Raw genomic sequence first — 23,934 nt, forward strand, 5'->3', positions numbered from 1 at the left:
ATACCCCTAAATAAAATCCAGCTGCATTCAGGGGCTCCTAAAATCGTCAACTAATTTAGTAGCTGATTAATCGCCAATAACACAACCTGAAAAAAGAAGACATCTCCTGCAAAAACAACATAGTCAGAGCTGTAATTAAGCCAAAACTGTACAGAATACATATACATTTTGCATTTTTGATAAAAAAAAAAAACAAACAAACAAATTGTCTACACCCTGAACTCCTCAAGTGGCAGTTTTAGCTTCACCGGGTTCATATTCACCTTTAGCGATCCAATCCTAATAGGTTGAAACCTAATTTTAGCTGTTCACATATACTACTCTTCATCCAACCTGAGCTTGAGCCATTTCTCAAACGATACAAATGCACGCCACACTTTTAAGATCTTAAACTGTAAAATAAATAAATAAGTAAAACCATGCATCGGTGTGTAATTTTAAATGTGGAAGGAAAGTGACTTATCGTTATGTTTCCTGCTGGTGACTGACCGGAGTTGAGCTCTGATTTTACTGCATTGACAACAGAAGAGGTCAGATATTTGGGCAGCACCGCGTGAGATGAAGTGACAAACGCGCAAGAATCAATCACTTTCTCGGTGCTGGAGAAGAAGAAGAGGGAAAAAAAAGAGAGAGAGAGAGAGCAAGAGAGAGCGAGAGAGAGAGGTGGTGGGGGAGCTTTTTGCAGATCTCAACACTATTGGATGTCTGTGTGTGTTTTCCCTCCCGTTCATAGTGCCGCACCCTGAACCTCCCACATCTACATCCTCACTCTGCACGGCACAGATAGATATTTTTATTTTTACTTAATTTCCGGCAGCAGCTGGAGCGCAGGAAGGACGACGCTTCGGCACCTTCCCGGACAGGTTTGGAGCCAGAGATGGGAGAGGATCCGCGGCTATGACACGGACACACCGGGCGGGAAGGATGGCTCTCACCAGCCGGGAGATGTTAGGCTTGATCGGAAGCGCCTGTCTCTGGCTGCCGCTGTTTGCGGAGGTACGTGGCTACTGTATGATGAGGTGCATTTATTTTTTCACCCCAATATGGCCTGATCTAATTTTTTTTTAACGCTCTGTTCTTTTTTTTTTTTTTTTTAACCATTTAATCCCGAGATAGTCAGGCTCTACTTACCTCCACCCCTATTTTAATACAACCCCACCTCAATTAGGCTGATAACTGAGATGAGGTTTGGATTATTTATTGATTTTTGTTGTTTTTTTTACACAACACATCCACCGCTGATCCATGCGGGAGGTATTCCCAACAAAGCAGGTGCATATCGGGGCGTTAACAAGCAGCAGATCCGCATCTTATCCAGCTACTGATGGCATGTTTCACAGCTTAATTAAACAGACTTTATTGATTGCGTCGCACGCACAAAGCCATGCATGCACGGTGGCAGATGAACGCTGCCTGGCACACCTCCTTCCACTCCTCCTCTTCCAGGGGAGGGGATATCATGACACGGAGCCATCGGTGGCTCCTCTGGTCCACGCAGGTGTTGCAGAGATGAACCCCGCACGCCTGGTTGAAGCTTGTCACAGCGGTTTGGTCAAAGCTGGACAAGTTAACCCAGAGGAACCGCAGGGGAACAGGTGCTGCTGTCAGATGCAGCGTGGCTGTTTTCACTGATTTACACAAAATAATGTTGTTGTTGTTGTTGTTGTTTTGGGGTGGGGGGTTAATTCCCAATTGAGCTGCAAATCAAACAGTTTCTATAAATAACTGTAACTGAATCATTTCTTAATTTAAACTTTACAGTTTCCAGTTCACCGTCTATGAATTCATTGGGTTACACGCATGATTTGACTCTTCAAAAGGGGAAAGGCAAGAAAACATTCATATTCTGCAGATCTGCAGGTTAGAAATTGGTTACAGGAAAGTAACTGCTTTTGAAAACATGCCCACATTTACAGTCAAAACAACAATTAAAGACTTTAATGGGGCAGTATTATGTATTTTCCTGGCACATAGTGCCAATTTTATAGCACAATCAAGTAAGTATGCTACCTTCAGTTGTTACAAAAATGCTATCAAATTGTCTCCTCTGGCCTCTGTCTCTTTAAAAACAATTTGTAGCTCTTTCCAAAGCTACAAATTCAGCTACAGATTCAGGAAGTCATGATATATACAGCATTTTTATAACAACTGAAGGTAACACAGTTACTTGATTGAGCTATAAAATGGCCCTATGTTTCTGGAAAACATAATACTGCCTCTTTAAATGATTTCTCAAACATGCATTAAAGAATCAAGGCAACACTCCAGGTATATTTTTTTCCGAGAGAATAATGTAAGCTTAACATCTCATGCTAAATTTAGCAAAATTTTGCATAATACTGCCCTTGTCCTTGTTGTTGATAAATGTGTTTTTAAATGCTTTCTTTTAAAGGAGTCTTTTATGCAGAATTCATAGAAATGCTTTTCATTTGGGTCTCTACAAAAAATTTTTTTGTTGTCTGGAAAAGGAGCCGTTTCAAATCTTGTTAAGTCACAAATCAGCGGGCACTGCCCGTAACCTGGCAACCACCTTGGAGCTCTGCCTGTTACCTGGCAACTCCAGCTGAGCTCCAGCACGTTTGGTCAGCTGGTTTTACTGCTGTATGTGCTGTACAATGGCTGCTGGAAAAATAAAAGTGTTTTGTTGTTGACTTACCATTCAGAAACCACTTGCTGCTTCCTTGTTTGTTTTTTTTGTGCGAGTGTAAATGTTGAGTTGGGGGCGTGGCCAGCAGCAGTTTATTTGGATTTAAAGGGACAAGAGGCCCTAAAAGCAGATCATTCTGAAAGAAACTCAAAATAGGTTGAACTGATTGATGAGTTTGTGCAAAAAATGTAACAAACATGTTTTGTAGCCCTTAGACTGATCCTAACCTGTTCAAGGAAGCATAATGGGTCACCTTTAATATAATCATGAAAATAAGGTATTAACATTTTCTGATCCTTCATCTCTCTGTTGGTTCTTCCTCCCTGATGTGCTTGTAGCTTATTAGCCTCTGCAGCAGGTGGTTTGCATGTTTGCATGGCGGTGAAGTGGGCGCAGCTGTGAGGCATCACAACAGATTACCACCGTAATCGAGCCGAGGGATTGACACGAATGGAAATATCAGGAGCCGTGTTTTACGACCACAGGTCACCTGTTCCCGCTCGAAATCATTAGATATGGCGGTTTCCTCAGGGAAATCTTTGCAGCTTGGGTTGTAGAATATTTTAAATGATGCAGAGTCGAAAATGACTGTAAGGTGACCAGGCGAAGACTCTCACTTTATTGTTTTTCTTGTCTGGCATTTATGAGAAATAGAAAAGATCTTCGGTTTCTGCTAGAGCTGCACATTGTGAGCAACCCAAACGAGTTCTTGGACTGGAACAGGCTCATATATTTAAAGTGCCAAGCATTCATCTCTTGCAAGCCAGTAATATAAGTGGCCAACAGAATGGTCTGCATTGCAGCTTGTACCAACAGTTGATTTAAATGGCAATGGCTGAGATGCTAACAGTTCTCAAACTGGTCCAATTCTGGATGTTTGAGTTCAAATCCAGTCCCAATGTCTGAATTTATATAACTTTTTTTTTTTTTTATATCTTCCAGTTCCAGTCTTAAGTTTTTTTTTTTACAAAATTACTTCTGTGAGGCTGAACTTGCATTGTTGCCATTATCATCATTATTATTATTATATTACTTGAAAATGGTCTCAAAACAATGATATTATCGTTTATTGCAATAATGTATGGGACAATTTATCATCCAGCCTAATTTGTTATCACAGGACTAGCTACTGCCATACAACAGTTTGTGTCTATATCTTCAGTTATATTAATATTTATAAGACTGATAATTACATAACAAGCCTTAGAACCGTCCTTTCATGTCTGTATTAACATTTTGCCTGCGAGAAGCTAAATCTGTATATAGACCGCTGAGGGTAAACACGGAGATGCGGGGCATCATGACAGTAGTATAAAAATGGCAGCTGCTGTCAACCTTTCAGCTTTACTGGGGTGCAAATGTTGCTAAAGAGATCAGAAAATTCCCTAAAACCAGCTGTGTATACGAGTGATTGAGGAAAGTCACAACATGCAACTCAATAAAACATCAGTTTTACTTATTTTAGTGAAACAAAGTGAAGATGGTAGCCAGGGCTGGGTTCAGAGGGACGTGGAAAACTGCTTTGATGCCCTATCTAATAAAGAAAGGAGGAAAGTGAAGAATGAGCTCTTGAGATATTCTCCACTTTTCTTCCAGTTTGAGTCGCTTCTGTTTGAAGCAAAGTTCATCTCATCTTTTTGATGTCTGGGCTTCTAAATCACAATTGTTGAAATTGAATTTGCCAGCATGTTCTTAATAAAAGAAAAGACAGCGTGGCCGGGTGTTAGGCCCCCCGGAGGACACCCTTGGATCTGGCCCTGTGTGTGCAGTGTGTTGATGCTGAGCGATGAAGAGGAGGAGTTAACGGGCAGCAGAGATCGTCCATGTGAAGGTGAAGCAGGTTGTAAATCATCGGCCTTGCTGCAGTTATTCCACAGAGGCTATTGTGTCCTTGTGTGTTTGTCTCCTGATCTCACAAATAAAATCCAAGTCATGTAACATCTCATGCTCTCCAGCGCTGGTGAGTGTCCTTATTGTGTGCATTAAGTGTTTCTGTAGACATGGCTTGTCAAGTTTTCACTAGAACTGAAACTCATTCATAAATTAATAATAAGAGCTTCCGGATCTTTTTCAATGAAAAGTTAATGGAAACCTAACAGAAGAACCAACATGGGTGACCTTCCCTCCATCCAGGACTTGTACAGGTCGGGGGTCAGCTAAAATCTGTGCAGTCTGCAGGTGAATGACAATTATACTACTGTCAATCTTTGAAAAGCAGAAATAGAGCCTCCTGCACAACCAGCAAGAATGCAGAAAGTGGTTTGTTGATAGTAAGTCAACAACAAAACACTCGTTTTATCTAGCAGCCGTTATACAGCACATGCAGCAGCTAAACCAGCTGACCAAACGTGCTGGAGCTCTGTTTTGGTTGCTAGGTAAACGGCACAGTGCCTGCCAACTGTGACGTAACATAAAGTTATTGCAAAGAAATTTCTTGATGGTTTTTTGGAATGTTTGGGTTGTGTGTGCTTTTTTTTTAAATGTGCAAAATGTGAATTTTCCACAAGAGACGCAACTATTTTTACTTTCTCTTCTCTCAGCGGATAATTTTCCAACAAAATGTACGACAACCCAACATGTTCTGTTCTTCTCTTACAAATATAATCCAGATGAGCCTGTTTAATGTTGCGTCTCGTTTTGCAGATGGTGGCTCAGGACAGCTACCTCAACGAAGTGCAGAACTCAGGTAGGCGGGAAGTGAACCGTCCGTTTCTCCACCTGCTTCTCCTACGCCATCGCTCTTTACTTTTTCAGCCCTTCTCTCCATTTTATCCCACATTCTGACTCAGACAGCATAAAAGCACATCTCCATGTCTTAAATCTCCGTCTTCACAGCCTGCACCCCTCTTCACCCCTCATTCAATTTCTTTCCTGAGCGTCTCTGAGAAGATTGGGAGCCATAATGCTGACGACGATGGGGGTGGGGCGAATATCTGTGTTTTTATGCCACGTTGATAAACGAGGGAAATTCAGGCTTAATGCTTTTCCAAACCCACCATCCATCAGCAGCTTCGGCTTTCCTGTCACGGGAATGCCTCTGCACTCTTCAGAAACCCCTTCAGTACCTGCCTAGGTCAAAACGCGACCAAAAATCTAATTAAAGCCTGCTGTAAATGACCTCATTTGGTTATTAGTTTAATTTCTGTGAGGAAAACGCCTTTGCCCCACACACACACACACACACACACGGACTCCAAGCCTGCGAGTGTGAACCGTATCAAACGCTCATTGTGGCTGGGAAATGGATTATGAGAGCTGGGAGGCTGAGCGTTCCCAAGGCGATGGGCAGAATATGGCTGTCGTGGCAGAGAGGAGCGCGGCGGGTGTTGAGACGAATAAAAGAGGCTGAATGAGGCAGAAACGATGAGAGAGGAAGTAAAATGTAGAAAACATTGGTTATTGTTGATGCAGAGAGACACACAGGCTGGATTTTGGTTGAAGTGATGGCTTTACAAGTCATTACAATAGAGCTAATGTGAATAAAAAACGTTTTATAGAGCAAAAATACGAGCAGAGCTTTTATTTAAATTCAGTATAGTTTGGAAAAGATAAATATCTTTTAAGTCAAGGATTAGGCGCAAATGTGTATAAGATTCTTACAGAAATAAGGATGGGGTTATAGAGATAAAAATGTAGATTAAAATAAAAGTGATGATCAATAATCATACAATACAATAAACAACAAAATCCTTAAGCATTCAAACATAATTAAAATAAATTTACAACAGGCATACATGTTATGCCTGTTTTAAAGCACTTGGATCCTGTAGATGAAATGTAAACCTCCTTTAAATGGGGAGAATCTAAAATGATGTTAATATTAAAGATGTTCTAATCTGTCCAAACAAATCAAATCAACTTGTTTTATTTTTCTTTTCAAATCTATCCAAAAATGTCAGAACTGAGCTCAAAAACTTACAATTAGACGCCTAAAAAATGATATAACACGAGCTCAACGAGGCAAACTAAACCAAAAAACCCAAACACTCAGACACTGAAATATCTATTTTATATTAAAAATTTAGAGCTTCTTGTGTATTTTTTATTAGACGACATGCTGAGGTTTCCATGCATTAATATTAAGAGGGCTTAGAGAAAAAGACAAACATAACCAGGCGGATTATTATGATTAATATTAAAATGAAAACAAATATTTAAGGATCAAACTACAGCATCTACTAATCCTGAACAAATCCCTATTAACTTTATCATGTAATTTTAATCTTTTTACAACTACTTACCTGACTCCAGAGAGCTTAAGTTATTTAATATTTTAAATCTCGGTGCTTCATTAACTTACAGTTAAAGATAAATTATTAATAAATATGGCAACATTTACCTTGTGTAAATCTGTGTAAAATATTTAACTTGCATTTAAAAAGCACCATATGTGGAGCTTTAGGAGTTACTGTCTGGAAACCTTTCTCTGCACTCATTGTGGATTTTTACATCAAAACTGATTCAAGATGAATAAAAACAGCTTTTCTGATCAGATTGATCAACATGATAATCTGTCATTCTGTTGTTTTCTTTAATCTATATTCAAGTTAGATATTGAAAAGTTGGGATTTCCTTCAGACATTAAAGTTTAACAGGAGGATGAGCTGGTGAATAAAAAATGTAATTTCACAGATTTGCACAAAAATGCAGGTATAAAGTGAGCAATCTCTCTGAATTTTATAAAAATTTTTGTCCATGCTCAATTTTAAATTCGATTCCAGTTCATCCTGATTTCACTGCTATGCGTTGTTGTTTAATAATTAAAAAGGGACAGTATGCAGCTCAAACATAAATATCACAATTTAATATGTTCCAGATTATACATTATACATCTGCATTCCCTTGACAGGTTACATAATAAAAAAAAGCAGATTGCCTGTTAACAGTTCGACAAAATGGTATTGCAGATCATATTCTCATTGATCAAATCAACTTTAAAGAGTATACAAAAAAAAAAAATCAAACATCGGAGGAGACTTAGAAGTTTAAAAATAAGACCCTTTACAAAATAATGTAACATTTTCAAAGATCTAGAATGACACCAGAGGACAAATGTGGTGGCGTCAGGAGTAGAGTGGTGCATCCTGAGACAGTTTTCACCACCGAACAATCAATACAGCAAGTGAAGGTCAGCAGATAGCGAATATCTCAAAGCCACCAGGGTTTTGAAGTGAAAAAACGAAGTCAAAACTCAAATCAGAACCAGAACTTAAAAGAAAAGGAGGAACTTCATTTTTAGAAATAGTCTTCAAAGTGTGCCTTTTAAATACAGCTTAGCTTCACTTATGTTCTGCACGGCATAAAACACAAAATCTTACCAAGTATTTCTTGTCTAGTTTCTAGTGCAAAATATCGTAGCAAATTTGAAATAAAGCAAAACTAAGTTACAAAGTAACTTCATAGCAAAATATTATTATTATTATACCATTGACAACAAATTATTTTACTTTTAACAAGACTCTTTTCCTATATTATATATTTTGGTGTATGGAAAGAGGAGCGTTTCAAAAACCTCCTGATGAGTCACAACTGATAGGCTGCCGTTACCTAGCAACCCCAGTCCATCACCTAGCAACCACAGCAAAGCCCAGCCAGTTACCTAGCACAACACAGAAGCGTGTTAATAAAGTACTAGTTCCACTACAGGCAGATTATTTCACTTGTAAATGGGAAAACTGTATTGTTATAAATTTAATAATCTGCCACTGGAACTGGTACTTTTTAATAAATATTCAAGAATTATTTATTAAATAGCTGCTACATGTTGCTGAAAAGTTACTTGTAGGTTAGTTTTCTCCTATTTCAAAAATGCGTGGTAAGATTTAGTGTTTTTGCCGTCTAATTGAAATCAAATAGTCAGTCTCTAAATACCCTGTTCATTCTGCAGGAGAAATGGGAACAATTATCATTGGCTCCAGATTTGAACCATACTCATTATCGCAGGGATTAAAGTACGGATACAGCTCCTCGGTAAATAAACACTCAGTAAAAGAGTAAATGTGTACTGCTCTGATCACGTCAAAGAAAGTTACTTGACCTGCGTTGTAGTCAACAAAAACCCCGACGTGCTCCACTTTCCCTGTATACACCGCCTCGCCTGGAGAGCTGAAGGTTTCAAACTTGTCTACTAGGAACCAGATGGCCCAGAGTCCGGAGTTCGGACTCCGAACTATTGCCCCTTTCTTTTGGAGCGACGCCGTTGCCACGCCCAGACACCACTCCGTCTTTTGGCCCACGTGTACCTCGAAGTAAAACCTGCGTGAGGAAAATCCTCTCTGCCCCACAACGGCAAGATGCTGAGTGAACATGCTGGGTTTCGGGATCTGGTTTCCCCACAAACCCGTGCCCATGTTGTACCACACCTGCTTCCCATCAGCGGATAAGGTGAGCATGGGGTGAGCTGTGTCAAAATCCAGCACGATGTTCTCCCCATACTGCTGCATGTACCTGAGTGCCGCCTTGTTTGATGTGTCCGTGCTGTTTGAGAATCTGTTGAGTTCTTCGTTCAGTTTATCCAGTAAGTCCTGCATTTGAGATATTGAGTTTCTCACAGACTTATGCACGTACTTCACCTCCAGGTGCCTGATAAAGTTGTGTGTGGACAGGTCCATGGTGTGTGGGATTAGGGACTGGTTTGGGTACCTCTTGAGAAAACACACCGGGTCTTTAATTTCCTTCAGTTCCTCCAGATTCTTTGCCGTCACCTTCAAACAAGAAATCTCTTTCTCCATGTCTGTAATTAACCCCGTCGCCTGGTTCTCTGCTGCTTTCTGCTTCTCTTCAAACACCTTATTGAGTTCCTCTTGGGTCCTCTTAATCTCAGTAACCAACTCCGTTAGATCCCGTCTTCCATGTTCGATCACCTTTTTTGTCTCCGTCTTGCTTTGCGTCAGCGACTCCTTTGTGTTTTGGACCTTCTGCATCCTTTCTTGAATCATTCGCTGCACTTTGGCCTCATTACCAATCACCTGAGGCATCATTTGGTAGTATCCCCTCTGCACGGAAACAACATCGTGGTCGGCGTGCCGCAATCCGACACAGAGGTCGCAAAGCACCGAGTTGTCGCTCCTGCAGAACAGCATCATCAGCCTGTGATGCTTCCTGCACACCTTTTCCCCCAAACTCTCCACGGGATCAACCAACGTGTGTCTCTTCAGCTCAGAAGCGACGTCATGAGGCTGAAGATGGCTGTCGCAGTACGAAGTGACACAGTCCAGACAGGATTTCACAGCCTGACTGCTGCAGATGTCACACTGCACCTCGCTGCCACAGCTGACCGGCTGCTGACCTGCTGACCTTTGGGTGTGAACGTTCGTGACATGAAGGGACTTGAACTGTGACAACAGATCTGCAATGAAGATGTTGACCTTAAGGTTGGGCCTGTTTGGAAACTCTTCCTTGCAGATCGGACATTGGCAGACAAATGTGGTGTCCCAGTAGCACGTGATGCAGGGCAGGCAGAAGTTGTGTCCACATGGAGTGGAAACGGGTTTGTTGAAGACGTCAAGACAGATGGGACACAGCAAGTGTTCCTCGGTTAAGAGACTTCCACCGGATGCCATTTCTAAAACAACACAAAGCACAATTACATCAACACATCATGCTAAATGTCTGAAATGAATTAAGACAGACTTTTTCTGGCTCACACAGATTTGTGCTTTGAGGTCTGACCTGCCAATTCTGATTTGTCCTTCAACAAAAACAAAGAAAATGTTTTGTTTTTTGTATCTTTTTTTCAGTATTAGATCCTTCAAGTAAAATTCCTTGACTGTCATCTCTGGCTGATTGACTGGAGCATCTCCACGGAGTTTTTGAACTCTTACAAAAAGCATCAGACATCTCTTAGCTATTCTGGTGCTTTTTGACTGACGCACAAAAAACCCAGGAGAAAACCAAAACAAAAAAATTACATAAAAAATCCCCAAAACATCTTTAAAAAGTACCAGCATTTTATGGTATTAAGTAAAAATTTTATGTAAAAAAATATCTATGTTGCTCTTACTTTTTTAACTCAGGAAGAGTTCAGAAATCAATATTTGGTAGAATAACCAGGAGGTTTTCAATGGAGTTCAGTGTAGTGGTCGCTTTTATTTTTAATATTTTAATAAAAACTTTAGCACATAAATGACAGACAAAGCTTTAGGCTGATTCCTGGATATAGGTAGTAGTTTAGAATCCAACAGAAAATTAAGGAATTACAAGATTATCCTAATTTATTTAGTCTAAGCACATGTTGATAAAATTCATTTCAGCTTTACTAAACTCCAAAAGAAGGCGCTTTAAAATACATGCATGTATTTTAATACAAAATACATGGTTGCTGTGGTTATAGACTGAAAATATTTAATGCATTTTAAGAATATGATCACTGATTAGAGCTGTTCAAATTCAAAACTTTTTGGCTGATTGATTGGAAAATATCAAATTAACATATTACAGTTATAATTTTGTTTAGTTATGATTCTTGTGTTTTTAATACATAAGAGGATAAAATATGGAGTAAATGTTGGTAGTAAATTTTGAGTACTTACTGCACAAAAACATCAAACTGACACGAGTTGGTTAATTGATAGGTTTTCTGCTGCCGTTACTAGCCTGCAGTCTGCTGCTTTACAGATATTCCTCTTCAAATCTCAGAAGATCGTTATAGTAGATGGGAAAATGGATAGAAGTAATTCCTGGAAGAAAACGTCTTGAAGGCTGCAAAAAGACTTCATACTGGTACTTTGTGTTGATCCTATGAAACACATCAACATTTACGGCTGTAGCTGAATTTGCCTCTGTGAAAGTAATAAAGCACCATTAAGTGGTCTGTTACTGAAAGGCACTTACTAGAATCAGACATAACTACCTCCTTTAAAGCAGAAATTATATATTTTTATATATAGGTCAGTAAGGTTTATATTAGCAACTTCCTTCTAAGATAATGGCAACAAGCTTCCTTATAAACTAAAAGATAATTACATAAACTATACATCTTTTGAAGCAATCTGTCAATGAATACACACAAAGGGTTACTCAGACAATGTGGTGGATGATCCACGCCCTGAAAATACCAACTATTGTCACAAAACACATCAGCCTCTCTGTTTACCGTCCAATCTGTTTTATATTTACTGTGCCAGACAAAAAAAAAAAAACATTGAAAAGCTACACAAAGCTCACACTGCATTTTCTACATACATCTACTAAGCATTGCTTTTCTCTTTTTACTTCCTATCCCGGTGTAGTTTTGACTTTAAAAGGGCAGAGTTGCAGGAAAAAGGGAAAGAATGTTAATTAGTTTGTTTTTGTGTGTCCTTACACTGGTAAGGATGACGTGTTTCAGCTCACCTCTCCTGCTGCTTATCTGGCCTGTAGGTTACAGCTGTGTCCCCATCCCAACAGATTGTAGACACAAAACTAAGAAAACAAGGAGTTTTGTAGTTAAAAGGAACAGAAATATCAACATATATGTACTGCTGCTGAGAGAAATGGACGGCTGAAGCTTTAAACACTCCCCAGGAAAACCTAATTTACTTTCTGTTTCCTGCACCACGCCTCTTAAAGGGACAGGCACGTATTTCTTGTGTGTGGAGATTTTTCATGTTGAAGGCTGCTTTACGCTCCCTAATCATTCATAGATATTCAATTTTTTCTTCAGCTGTTTTTTCACACTTCCTGGCTTTTACTGCTCTCCATCTTCTCTTCATCCAAACTGGATCAAGTTTGTGTGTTTGCTGCAGTCAAGCAAAACCTTTTGAATTTGTGAGTGTGTGTGTGTGTGTGTGTGTGTGTGTGTGTGTGTGTGTGTGTGTGTGTGTGTGTGTGTGTGTGTGTGTGTGTGTGTGTGTGTGTGTGTGTGCTTTACGACTTGCATCTGGGTGATAACGCTCCTGGATGGCCAAGCTGTGTGTGTTGCTGAGATAAGACTGTAGCACTAACACGGGAATCCTTCCACCATTAATCATAGCTCAGTTGCCGCTTGACTTTGAAAATCCCCAAAGAACTTCAAGGGGAATTCACCCAAGAACTAAAAAAAACAAAAATACATTTAGAAATATGGAGGTGTCTACCTTAAGATTTCTACCTTAAGATTACAAGGATGCAGATGAAGTGAATTGTTATTGTTGCAAAATGAAAGAGAAAGAAAAGACAAATAAGAGTGAAAAGAAAAAAATCCCCTCACAACCCCAACAGTTTGAATACAGTTAACCTATAAACTAATCATCTGGGTCATCGTACTACATCACATTAAGATATTTGGTCTAGAAACTAGACCAAGAACAATCAGTGTAATATTGTGCGTTTTTTTGCAGTACTCCATCACATCAAATAGTTAGCCTTCCAATTTTCCTGTATTTTGTTGCATTAGCTTTGCAGATAAAATGTTGATAGATGCAACAACCCACTAAAAAGGACCATGATGAAGCGATAAGTGATGCTATTTGCTTCACCTGTTAGTGGTTATAGTGTTATGCTTTGAGTGAGTTTTGAGTTTTTGCTTTTAAGATGGATAAAAATGAAAAGTTCATATTTACCTTCTACCTAAAATGCCTTCAGCTCAAAGCAAAGCGCTGATATTCCAGACTTTCAGCACACTTAACTGAGTTCCCTTTAATTAAATGCTTTTCATTTTTCTAGTTTCAGGCTTTTGGTCTCCCAGTTTTAATGTCATGTTCCAGTTGTGCTTGGAACTGGGAAATTCCAACTTGTCAGTGAGATAAATCAACTGGATTTCCCACTGGGGAACTGGGAGCAACTGTGACTACCCAGTCACAACTTGTAAGGTGGACTTGACGATTCAATATGGCCGCTCCTCACATCAACAGTAATATGATGTGGTGGAAACATGTTTATTTTACAAGAAACTAATGTTACAGGTAGCGCCTGCGACTTTAAAATGAAAAAATAAAATAAAAGTGGTGTTTGTTTATAGAAAGTGAAGCTTAAAATCATATTTCTAAGAGCTACCGCTAACATGTTTATGAGCATCGCCACGTTGAAACTCCAACTTCTTAACTAGAACGTTGTTACCTCGGGGTGATGTCAAAACCTGCTCCAGGTTTTGCGTTTAACTGGAACACAGCATAATCTCTCCTCTGGGTTTGTTTTCATCATTTTCATTAGCGCTGTTGTTGGATCTTCAGCACATTCACTGCTCCACATTTTGCGGCCTAATTCTGCTACACTTTGATGTCAGCAGTTTCCCCTCTCAGTCCGTCTAAGCTTCACTCTCATATTTTTCCTCCTCAGAGAAGATTACTCGAGGTAGTTGATGTTACATTAAGGCGGGTTTGATCGTGCTCAGTGTGGATCGGGTGAATCCTGCTGTGGAAGTGGACAGAGAATGATCCATGCTAGCTTTTATCTCTTAATGAAATACAGACATGGGGATAATGTGATCTTCTCCTCACAACATGTCTTTCTTACTCATGCTGACCTAAATCCTCCTCATTTCATCCAGAACATCTTTTTTCTCTGCTCTTCCTCAGCAGTTCCCCTTATCTGCTCTTCTTCCTCTCTGCAGTGCCTCTGTCTTGCTCTGAGGGATTCACCGAGTTGGGATACTACAACGGCACCGTGTCCCAGACGGATTCTGGCGCCCCGTGTCTGAAGTGGACTGAGTTTCCAGACTATGTCATGCAGTACCCGGGCCGCGGCCTGGGCGACCACAGCTACTGCAGGAACCCAGACCGAGAGTCCAACCCCTGGTGCTTCTTCAGGCAGAACTCAGGCGCTATCGGCTGGGCTTATTGCGACTGCCACCAAGGTACGCCAACACGTGTTCAGGTCCGATTACACCCATCGTGAATATTCCTAGAAGTTATTGCGATAAACGATAAGATTGTTGTCTTGAAACTATATTAATTAATGGGAGCACACCCTGGATACTGAAGTCTCTGCAAACAAAATTACAGTTGAAACTGAAAATGCCCAGTCTTTTGGAGAAAAACAAACCATCATGCAAATGGAAATGACCAAGCTTGTTTTAATTTATTATGCAATTAATTGAGGTTTTTCTTGAAGTAAGGGTTATGTTCAGAAAACCTCACCCATGTGTCCGGTGGACACTATTTATCTTCTGTATTACTGACTTCTTGCATCAATGTTTCTTCTCCACTGCCATAAGTGAGATGGGTCAAGCAGAGACAAACCCAACACATGCATGTAGCATGATGTAATGGGACTCTGCAGAGTTAATTAACAGCTTCGGTCAATGTCCGTTCATTTTCCAGAGAGGTTGTGAAGCATGATTTAGTGATTTCATTCTGGTTTTGTAGCAACTACACTATAATTAGTGACATTAATTTTTACATTTATTTAATGACCACGTCTTTATTACAACTTAATAGTTGTAATCTACTACAGCAGAGATAGATATTTGTGCTTCTCTGTGATTTTCAGGGGCAGTTCGTCTGGTTGGCAGCTCGTCCTCCGATAGCGGGCGGGTTGAAGTTTACCTGAATGGCCAGTGGGGGGCGGTGTGCAACTCCCACTGGACAGACAGAGACGCGACTGTTATCTGCCGGCAGCTGGGCCTGGGGTAGGAAATAAAATAATAATGTAATATGTAATCTGATTAAGTTCAGTTCAGTCCGTTTAGAATTAGTTTAAATAAAATTAGTTTTGATTTTTGTTCAGTTTGACTAAAAGCAGTTCAGTGGATTTAGTTTATTTTGATTAAGTTCAGTTCTTTTTTAATTTTCAGTCAAATGAACTGAATTAACATTTACGATTTTTTTAAAATTCTTTTAAGTTCATCTCAAATTAACCATTTCAAATTAAAACCAGTTCAGAGGATTTAGTTCATTTATTTCGATTAAGTTCAGTTCTGTTTTGATTCAGTTCAGTCAAATGAATTGAATTAACATTACGATTTTTTAAAATTCTGTTCATTTCAAATCATTGAAATGAAAATTGGTTCATAAAATTCAGTTCACTTTAATTCTGTTCATCACAACTCAGTTCAGCTGAATTGGATTTGATTCAATCTGTCTGACTTAGGTCAGACAGTTCGAGTCAATTTAGATTCACTTTGATTTATTTTAATTAATTTCAGTTTAATTAAAAACAGTTGGTTGTTGTTTTTGTATTCACCGACTTCATTTCTATTAAATTCATATCAGTTCAGTTCAGGTTTGTTAGATTACATTCACTTCAGTTTAATTCAGTTCAGATCACATTCCAAATAGTTCTTTTTGATTCAGTAAAATTTTATACGTTTAATTTGGTTAATTACTTCATTTCAGCTGAGTTAAAATATGTTCAGTGGATTCATTTATTTAAAATTTTCTTATTTTTTATTCAATTCATGTCAACATCATGTCAGCTCAGTTCAATCGTATCTGAGTTCATTTAGTTTGAATTACAGTTCATTTGCATTGTAACTGTGTCAGTCCATTTTCTTTCAGTTCAGTGCATTTACATCCATTCAGGTAAATTCAATTCAGTCCAGTTTTGTTTATCTTTAGCAATAATTCAAGTTCAGTTTACCTATTTGAAATCATTTCACCATCTAGTTACACACAAGCCAATTCAGTCTCGCTCTGTATTGTTCAGTTGAACAATAATTTAGTCCAATACCATCAGATTTCGATTCCAGTCTAGTTAAAAACATCCAATTTACCCTGCAGTTCAAAACTGAATCTAGTTCAATGCAGTCAGATTCAGCAAGCACCTAAATGATTGTATCTCCTTGGATGAAAGTGGAAAGGATTTTAAAAAAAAGAAAAAAAACCCTCCAGTTTATTTTTAAATGTAATCTTTCCAGAGATATTGGTACTGCGCTGCAGCTCTCCCAGTTTGGCTCAGGCTCTGGCCTCTTCCATTATGAACGTCTGGGCTGCCGTGGAGACGAGGACGCCCTGAGTAAATGCCGAAGCAGGACGTTCGTCACCGGTGACTGCAGCCATGGCAACGAGGCGGCCGTGGTGTGTGCGCCACCTGAAGGTCAGCGTGACTTCTCATTAAAGTTACATCTGAACATTTCCCCCGTCACACCTGAGCTGCGAAGTGGCCTCCTTTCTTTGTGAATAATCCCAACACTTTAGGCTCACGCATATTATAAATTCCACCCTCCTGTCGCAGGTAGCGGCCCTCCGCTGCGTCTGGTGGGAAGCGAGGAAGACTTCGAAGGTCGTGTGGAGGTTTTCCACGCGGGCCGGTGGGGCTCTGTCTGTGACGACCAGTGGGATGACAGAGACGCCGAGGTGGTGTGCAGACAGCTCGGTTACGGGTATGCCAATCCATGTTTTTGTCATCTGAAATATAAAATCTTTTAAGTTTTCTCTTATTAAAAAAAAAATTCCAAAGAAACGTTGCAGAATACTTTATTTGTTCGATGTTTAATATATGAAGCCAAACATGAGTTGAGTAGTTCTCTTTTATTACATACATACAGTTTAAAACTTCAGTTTAATTTCAGTGTAATTACATTTCATACCTCAACAAATAGTTTCCATCCACATTTAATCAATCTGTTTAAATATCCTTCAATCTGGTATTTTTCTTTACTTTAGTCCTCTTCAGAATGACTAATCAGATTTTTATTTGTAAAAAAAAAAATGTGACAATTTTGCACAGCTTTGTCTTTGTCAAACAATATCACAATGAAATATGTTGAAGTTAAAAAGTCAAAGGGAAATAAATGCTTTTGCCATACCAATATTTATTTCATTTTTTTATGTTTTCAAATTTTTTAATAGTCAAGTTTATCTGTACAGAACATCTCATGACAAGGCAGCTCAAAGTGCTTTACACCATAAAAACATAACACAGTAACCGATTATGTGGAACATAAACATTACATTTTGTCAAAAGTCATCAAAAGAAAAAATACATCAAATATTGCTAAATGTTGCAGTTATTATGAATCAAAGGCAACTCTAACAACAACAAAAAGTCAATTAATGTATCTCTGGTTAAATCTGTCAAATCAGAAATGTTATTATTTTAGTTCAAATGAAAACCTTTGTAATGATATTTAACTAAAGTTTACTCTACAGGTTGATCAAGTTCTACTTTTAAACAGATGCATTTTTTGGTTGACTTTTTTAAGGCTAATAGAGAATTTGTGAACAAAACAAATGGGACTTCATTTCTTTAATCGTTTCCTCTAAAACTGCACAGAGCTACATCTGCTTAAGAGTTTCATTAGGCTGATTGTGTTGCAGAGAGTGAGCTGGAAATACTGAGTGGCAGGAGAAACTGGGAGAGCAACGAGTTGCAGTGTAGATCAGGAACAATCCAGGGGAAACACTTTGTTTATGTTGCATCACTGCAGGTTTTCCTCTCCTCTCCAGCTGTCAGACAGCCGATAAGTTGTAACTGAGAAGTGAATCTCATGTTCAGCTCTGGGTTGCATCCCGTCTCCCGAAGCGCCAGGGGACAGCTCTGCGTCTGTGTTTGTAACTAAAAGAAGAGCTGACGACGATCTGCAGGTGTTCGCGCGTCTGCGCGCAGACTCATGTTTGACACGTTTCGACAATTCAAAGCAAAATGGTTGATGTTTCTTGAAGTCTACAGGGTCCAGTTTATTTACATTGTGAGTTTCTGTGTCAAACATGCTTCATGCTGCCAGACTTCTCAAAATCCTCCCTGGACACAGCCTACAACTTCAGATGCAAATAAATAAATAAATAAATAGAGATCCAGCACAAAAACAGTCCATGTCATTTTATTGTATTTATTATACATCTAAATTAAAAATGCTAGCATTTAAAATGTTAAAACTATTTATTTGAATCACTGCAGCTTCCTAAATTCAGTCTATTACAAGTAATGACAGTAGTAGAATGCTTAGTAAGTATTGCGTTATAACTTTATGCACATACATACATATTTACGTTATTGGAAAGCTAAGATTGGTGAAATTCCAATAATGCATGCCAATCAAAGACACAATTATTCAGTAAATGCTTTTGTTAGATAAAAACAAATCCAAAATAATGTTCATCTCACTGTCTGCAGCTTCTTAGCATTGACAAAACAGAACCATCTCGAACAAAAATGGCTTTTTTATATCTGCAAGAGTCCAATTAATGAACTCCAGTAAAATATTTAGTACACAATCCAATATAATCTGCCGCTGGAAATTTTGGAAATTTCTCAAAAGTTTGCATTGTAACTTCCATTAGTGTTAATGTTTTAAGGGTTTTGGAGAAATATCCTGATTATTTTGAATATTATCTTCATTCACCATGTATTTAGATATACTGTTGTTTTATTAATTTGTTTTATGTTTATTTCTTTTTGTTCAAATGAAACTTCACAAGGCCTGCAAAGACATGCAAAAACTTATTTATGTGTTAAACCAGCACAAAGTTTTGCCAAATTAATAAACACAACAATAACATTATCTGAATTTGGAAGGTTTTTATTGACTAAAACACCACAGTGATGCATTTTACTTCTGCAACAAGCGCCTTCATTTCAAAGTTTGTAACATTAAGAATAATGTGGCTGTGTTTGAATGAGTTTTCAGTTCTCCGCAGCTCCAACGCATCTGGTTCTGTTGGTTTTGCTGCTTCTCTTTGCTTTCAGCAAGTCACCTGCAGGTTGTCTTTAAGTTAAACATCAGTTTCAAACAAGCAGAAACACACAGGGACAAAAACACATCCGCAGGAGGGCTTTTATAGCATTTCTCCATCAATAAGTTATGGCTACAAGGAGCCACTCGGTAGCTATTTATTATTCAACAAAGATTTCTCATATGTACTTTATATATAGCATATTAGTTTGACACATTTAAGTTACTTTGTGTGGGTTGGAGGGGAGCTGCTGTGGAGATGGGATGTATTCAGAATAAAGTGCTTTTTTATTCAGTTATGACAGACTTTATCTTATATTTCCCCACAATACCAAAGAAGCAATTTTCTAAGTCTGAACAAAGGTTTCCTGTTCTTACTGCCCAGAAAACGTTGTGGAAGTAAAAAGTGAAAACATTTTTAAAATGCAACAAAGATTATTTCTGCATTTCTGTAATATTTTTTTCACATATAAAAAAACACGTATAATCTGTAATGTTTCTTTTAGACCAGTTTAAGCTTGATTGGCATGCAGCGTGTGTGTGTGTGTGTTGCAGGGGTGTGGCGAAGGCCTGGTCGTGGGCTCACTTCGGGCAGGGATCAGGCCCCATCCTGCTGGATGCCATGAAGTGCACAGGTAACGAGCTGTTCCTGGATCAGTGCCCCCACAGCGACTGGGAGCAGCACAACTGTGACCACATGGAGGACGCTGGGGTCTCCTGCAGCCCTTATACAGGTTACAGCTCATAACACAGACACACACACCCACACACACACACCCACGCACACACACACACACACACACACACATCGCAATACCTCTATACAAACTGAGGTCTCTGGATTGACTTCCATTCATTTTAGTAACTGCATTTATGCCAAACCCAGACATTTTCCAAAACCCCAACCATCACTAGTCTATTCCTAACCTTAACTAAAATCTAATTCGCATATTACTTCTAAAGCACAGTGGAACTGCAAAAAAGAAAACAAAATCACTGTCCACAAATGATTGCCTTTCGATGGTAAATACTGTGAAAGTGGTCTTCAATATTAAGTGCATACAAGTGCAAACACACAAGTTTGTATTTCTAATAATTTTTGCATTGTCCCCATCCATTTTTCATTCATTTCTGCAGCTTAATCCATAACCATTACCAGAACATACCTAACCTTAAATCTAACCTAAACTCAATTCACACATTAGTCCTAAACCTAACCTAAAAACAGAACTTCTTCTTATGGTGCCCATAAGGAGCAGGTGGTCCTCACAGAGTAGTATTTGTTGGGAAAAATGGCCCTTACACTCCATCAAATACAAGGCCACACACACAGAGGTGTGAGATCCTCCTTCTGCCACCCACAACCCCCCCCTATGGCACAAGTTTTGAAAACTTTATTTCCTCATTTCCTGCTTGAGCAGACTCCAAAAAATCCCCCTAAAGATTTAAATAACATGCTTTCAGGACACAAATTGCAGACAAATAAGTTATCTTTTTTGTTATAGTGCTCATGCCTCACTCATCCACTCCCATTTGATTGCCGCCCTGGGAAACAGCCTATATGAAAAACCTTTGCCAAATAAACAAACACTCTCATCAGGCTCAGAGCAGCTATTTATAACCTCCTGAACATCAATAATTTATGACGATTCTGTCTGAAGCGAGCAGGAACTAACAGGAAACAGATCAGTTACTGTAACTAAAGTGAGCTCAATAATTAATCTGAAAGTTAAAATGAATCAGAGCAGTTTTGTTTGTAAACATCAGGATTTCGGCGATGTTTCAGATGGCGTGGTGCGTCTGGTTGGAGGCGACACTCCCTGGGAGGGTCGGGTGGAGGTGTTTCACAACGGCGACTGGGGGACGGTGTGTGACGACCACTGGAGCCAGCAGCATGCAGAGGTGGTCTGCAGACAGCTGGGATACAGGTAGGAGCGGTAATCTTGCAAGATGCATATTTAAAATTAATTTTTATTGTAACTGTAATAATTTTTTTAAAAGCTGTACTTTTGTGTGTTGGTGCAAGTCTCCACATGTTTTGGTAGGAATGCAAGTTATTGAGTCAATTTAAAGTTGACTGAATTAATTTTCTTAAAAACTTTATTTTTTTTTTTTGTTGCTTTTATAAAAGGTCTGACCATCCTTCCATAACATAAAGGGTTAATTTTTCATAATATGCTCAATAAAAAAAAGAACATAATTAAATTTTAACATTATTTTGTGTCAGTTGTATTAAATGCTAACTGAATAAACTTAATATTGCGGTTCTGTCACACTGTAGAACACTGAAACAAGAGCAGCAGGAATGTTAAAATGAAGCGCTTTAAGCCGTCAAAAATCAACTTTGCTTTTTGGCATCATGTCTTTTCCCGTCTTTCTACAAATTTGTTGCGTTACTCCAGCCGCTTTTTCTTTGCATTATCGTCACCTTCATAGCACATCAGTAACATTTCAATGATACGTTGACGCTGATCCGCCATGAGGCTCGGCTGAATGAGCGCTATTTTAAGGTGAAACTCAACTAGCTTGTCGAGTGTCGATATTTCAAAGCAGAACCGCATAATGTACATTTTCCATCCCACCGGACTCCGTTTGGACCATTCCTCTTACCCTTCTGGAATAGCCCCGCCGCCATTTTTGCTTCTTTATCAACGGCTCCGCTTAGGGATGACAAGCGGCGCCCTCTGCTGGATGGCGTTCAAACTGCAACATTGAAGAAGGTCTAAGACTTTCTTGAGATTTAGGTCGCTTGTATCGCTTGAAGAAAATTTTCATTTGATATTTCAATTTAAAAATAAATAAATAAATAGGCGTTTGCGTTTGTTCATCTTTATTAAATACACTTTCTGTTAAAATGTTGACATGCTAATTTACAAATATTTTTTGCCAGGGACTCTATAACATTTCATTTCTGGAACCATATTTTCAGAAAGATTATTTCAGACAGCTGATATATTTTATTCCCCCCCAGGTAACTTTGGTAATTAACAAGTAAATGTTTCCAAATATACATCATTTATTGTTCATGTTGAGAGGAATAAATAGACTTATGAAGTTTTTGAAAAAATAATTAGTTCCCATGTTACGGATGGGGAAAAGATTATTTCATACAGCTGAAATATTTGGTTCCCCTCAAGTAACTTTGGCAATTAAAGAGCAAATGTTAAAGAGTAAATGTCCGCTTAGCTGAGGTTATTAAGTTAATCGATTTAAACTAATTTTAATCCAACAAACCATTTATTAGAATAAAATAAATAATCTAATATCTATTTATTAATTGAGTTAATTAAGTGAATGAATTTTTAATTCAATTAATTCCCTTGTCTTCTCGCATATGAAGTTAGAAAGATAAATCCTCTCTGCCGTCTGAACTTTTCAGGGGTCACGCTGAGGTCGTAGTGGACGGGATGTTCGGGGAGGGCGTCGGTCTGATCCTCCTGGACGACGTCCACTGCGAGGGATCCGAGACTTCCCTGCTGGACTGTCGCCATGGGATCTGGGGTCGGACGGACTGCTCCCACAGCGAGGACGTTGGCGTTCGCTGCAGAGGAAGATCAAGCCAGGAAACCAACGAAGTGCCAGTTATTGCACCTTCAACAGGTAACGCACAGAGACAAATGTGTAGAGGAAGTTAAACTCAGGCCAGAACTAAAAGAGATTTTAATATTCTGAAGCTTTTAACTGTTTTATTCAGAAAATGTAACTATAGCACTTCAATCAATCAGGCTTATCTTCAGGGCAGGCAAAGTCATTTAAACATTTGATTTGAAGAATAACATGTTTATGGCATCTGTGGCTTCACAATTAGTCTTAAATCTGCACAGCATAAAGATGAGTCCACTCCAAATATTATTATAAGCTTCAATGTATTTTATTCGATTTGTATGTGATAGACCAGTAAAATAAAGTAGTGCATAGCTAACTATTCCAGCTATAACAATACATTTATACGTGAAATAATTTGCCAGTGGAACTAGTACTGACCAATATTAAGGAATTACTGACTTAAAACAGACTTCTGTATCTTCCTTAAAAGTTTCTTGTAAGTTAATTTTGTCTTATTTTAAGCGTACAAAAAATTTCCACTAGAAACTAGACCAAAAACTTTAGTAAGATTTTGTGTTTTTGCAGTGAAGTCTTTGGTTGAAGCAAAGGTGCTGCATGTATTCAGCTTCAAAAATTACACTGTACTTTGTGATATTTTATCAAATTTAAATAAAGCACAATGGCATTTATGGCTATTAAGTGACAAAATGTGAGAGGATTAACAGGTGTAAATACTTTTGCAGGCCACTGAACGTGACTAGATGTCGAACACGTGTGTCTGTGTGTCTCAGAGCTAGCCGCAGATAAAATAAACGCTCCTCTGGGGTTCAGGTCGGCCTGCCGACATGTTCAGGTCATTAGAATGAGAATAGCTCTCGAATGCAGAGATGACATTTAGCTCCGTCAGCGGACACATAGTTCAGAGCATCCCAGCAGACTGGGCCCTGCAGAGGAACATGCGCGAAAATGAATGCAAATGAGAGTTTTTCTCCCTCCCAGGACCCCTGGTGCGTCTCGTGGGCGGCGGCAGCAGGAAGGAAGGTCGAGTCGAGGTGTATCTCCATGGAGACTGGGGAAGTATTTGCGACTCAGGATGGAATGACCTCAACGCCGCCGTGGTGTGCAGACAGCTTGGACACAGGTTTAGTTTTATATAAGAGTTTGGGCTTTCCTATTTTAATCTGTGAAAAAAAGAGAGAGAGATGACTTCCCTGGTGTTTGTTTTTCTCAG

At 38.9% G+C, this 23,934-nt stretch overlaps 2 protein-coding genes across 3 annotated transcripts in view; one reads left to right on the forward strand and one right to left on the reverse strand.

Moving 5' to 3' along the window:
* The first annotated feature begins 630 nt into the window (after positions 1-630).
* The window catches only part of LOC103481825 (neurotrypsin), a 28,402-nt gene continuing 5,098 nt past the window's right edge, over positions 631-23,934 (forward strand). Inside the window, exons 1-10 of the mRNA XM_081600614.1 lie at positions 631-996; positions 5,291-5,333; positions 14,157-14,399; positions 15,035-15,173; positions 16,401-16,579; positions 16,718-16,865; positions 19,713-19,891; positions 20,944-21,085; positions 22,537-22,757; positions 23,703-23,844. Coding sequence (XP_081456740.1) covers positions 898-996; positions 5,291-5,333; positions 14,157-14,399; positions 15,035-15,173; positions 16,401-16,579; positions 16,718-16,865; positions 19,713-19,891; positions 20,944-21,085; positions 22,537-22,757; positions 23,703-23,844 — 1,535 coding nt within the window. The 5' untranslated portion in view covers positions 631-897. The remainder of the gene's footprint in view (positions 997-5,290; positions 5,334-14,156; positions 14,400-15,034; positions 15,174-16,400; positions 16,580-16,717; positions 16,866-19,712; positions 19,892-20,943; positions 21,086-22,536; positions 22,758-23,702; positions 23,845-23,934) is intronic.
* On the reverse strand, positions 6,497-14,118 carry LOC103481523 (zinc finger protein RFP-like). 2 transcript variants are annotated; one of them, XM_081600615.1, is made up of 3 exons: positions 11,981-14,118; positions 11,179-11,384; positions 6,497-10,211 (listed from the first exon to the last, which is right to left on the reverse strand). In XM_081600615.1, exons 2-3 carry the CDS (start codon positions 11,189-11,191, stop codon positions 8,524-8,526), a joined length of 1,701 nt encoding a protein of 566 aa, XP_081456741.1. In that variant the 5' UTR covers positions 11,192-11,384; positions 11,981-14,118; the 3' UTR covers positions 6,497-8,523. The 2 variants fall into 2 exon arrangements, with proteins under 2 accessions (XP_081456741.1, XP_008435247.2); XM_008437025.3 differs by lacking the exon at positions 11,179-11,384 and having other exon boundaries at positions 11,981-14,117.

Source organism: Poecilia reticulata, chromosome 19 (genome assembly GCF_904066995.2).
Source record: "Poecilia reticulata chromosome 19, P_reticulata-male-v2, whole genome shotgun sequence".
Lineage (NCBI taxonomy): Eukaryota > Metazoa > Chordata > Actinopteri > Cyprinodontiformes > Poeciliidae > Poecilia > Poecilia reticulata.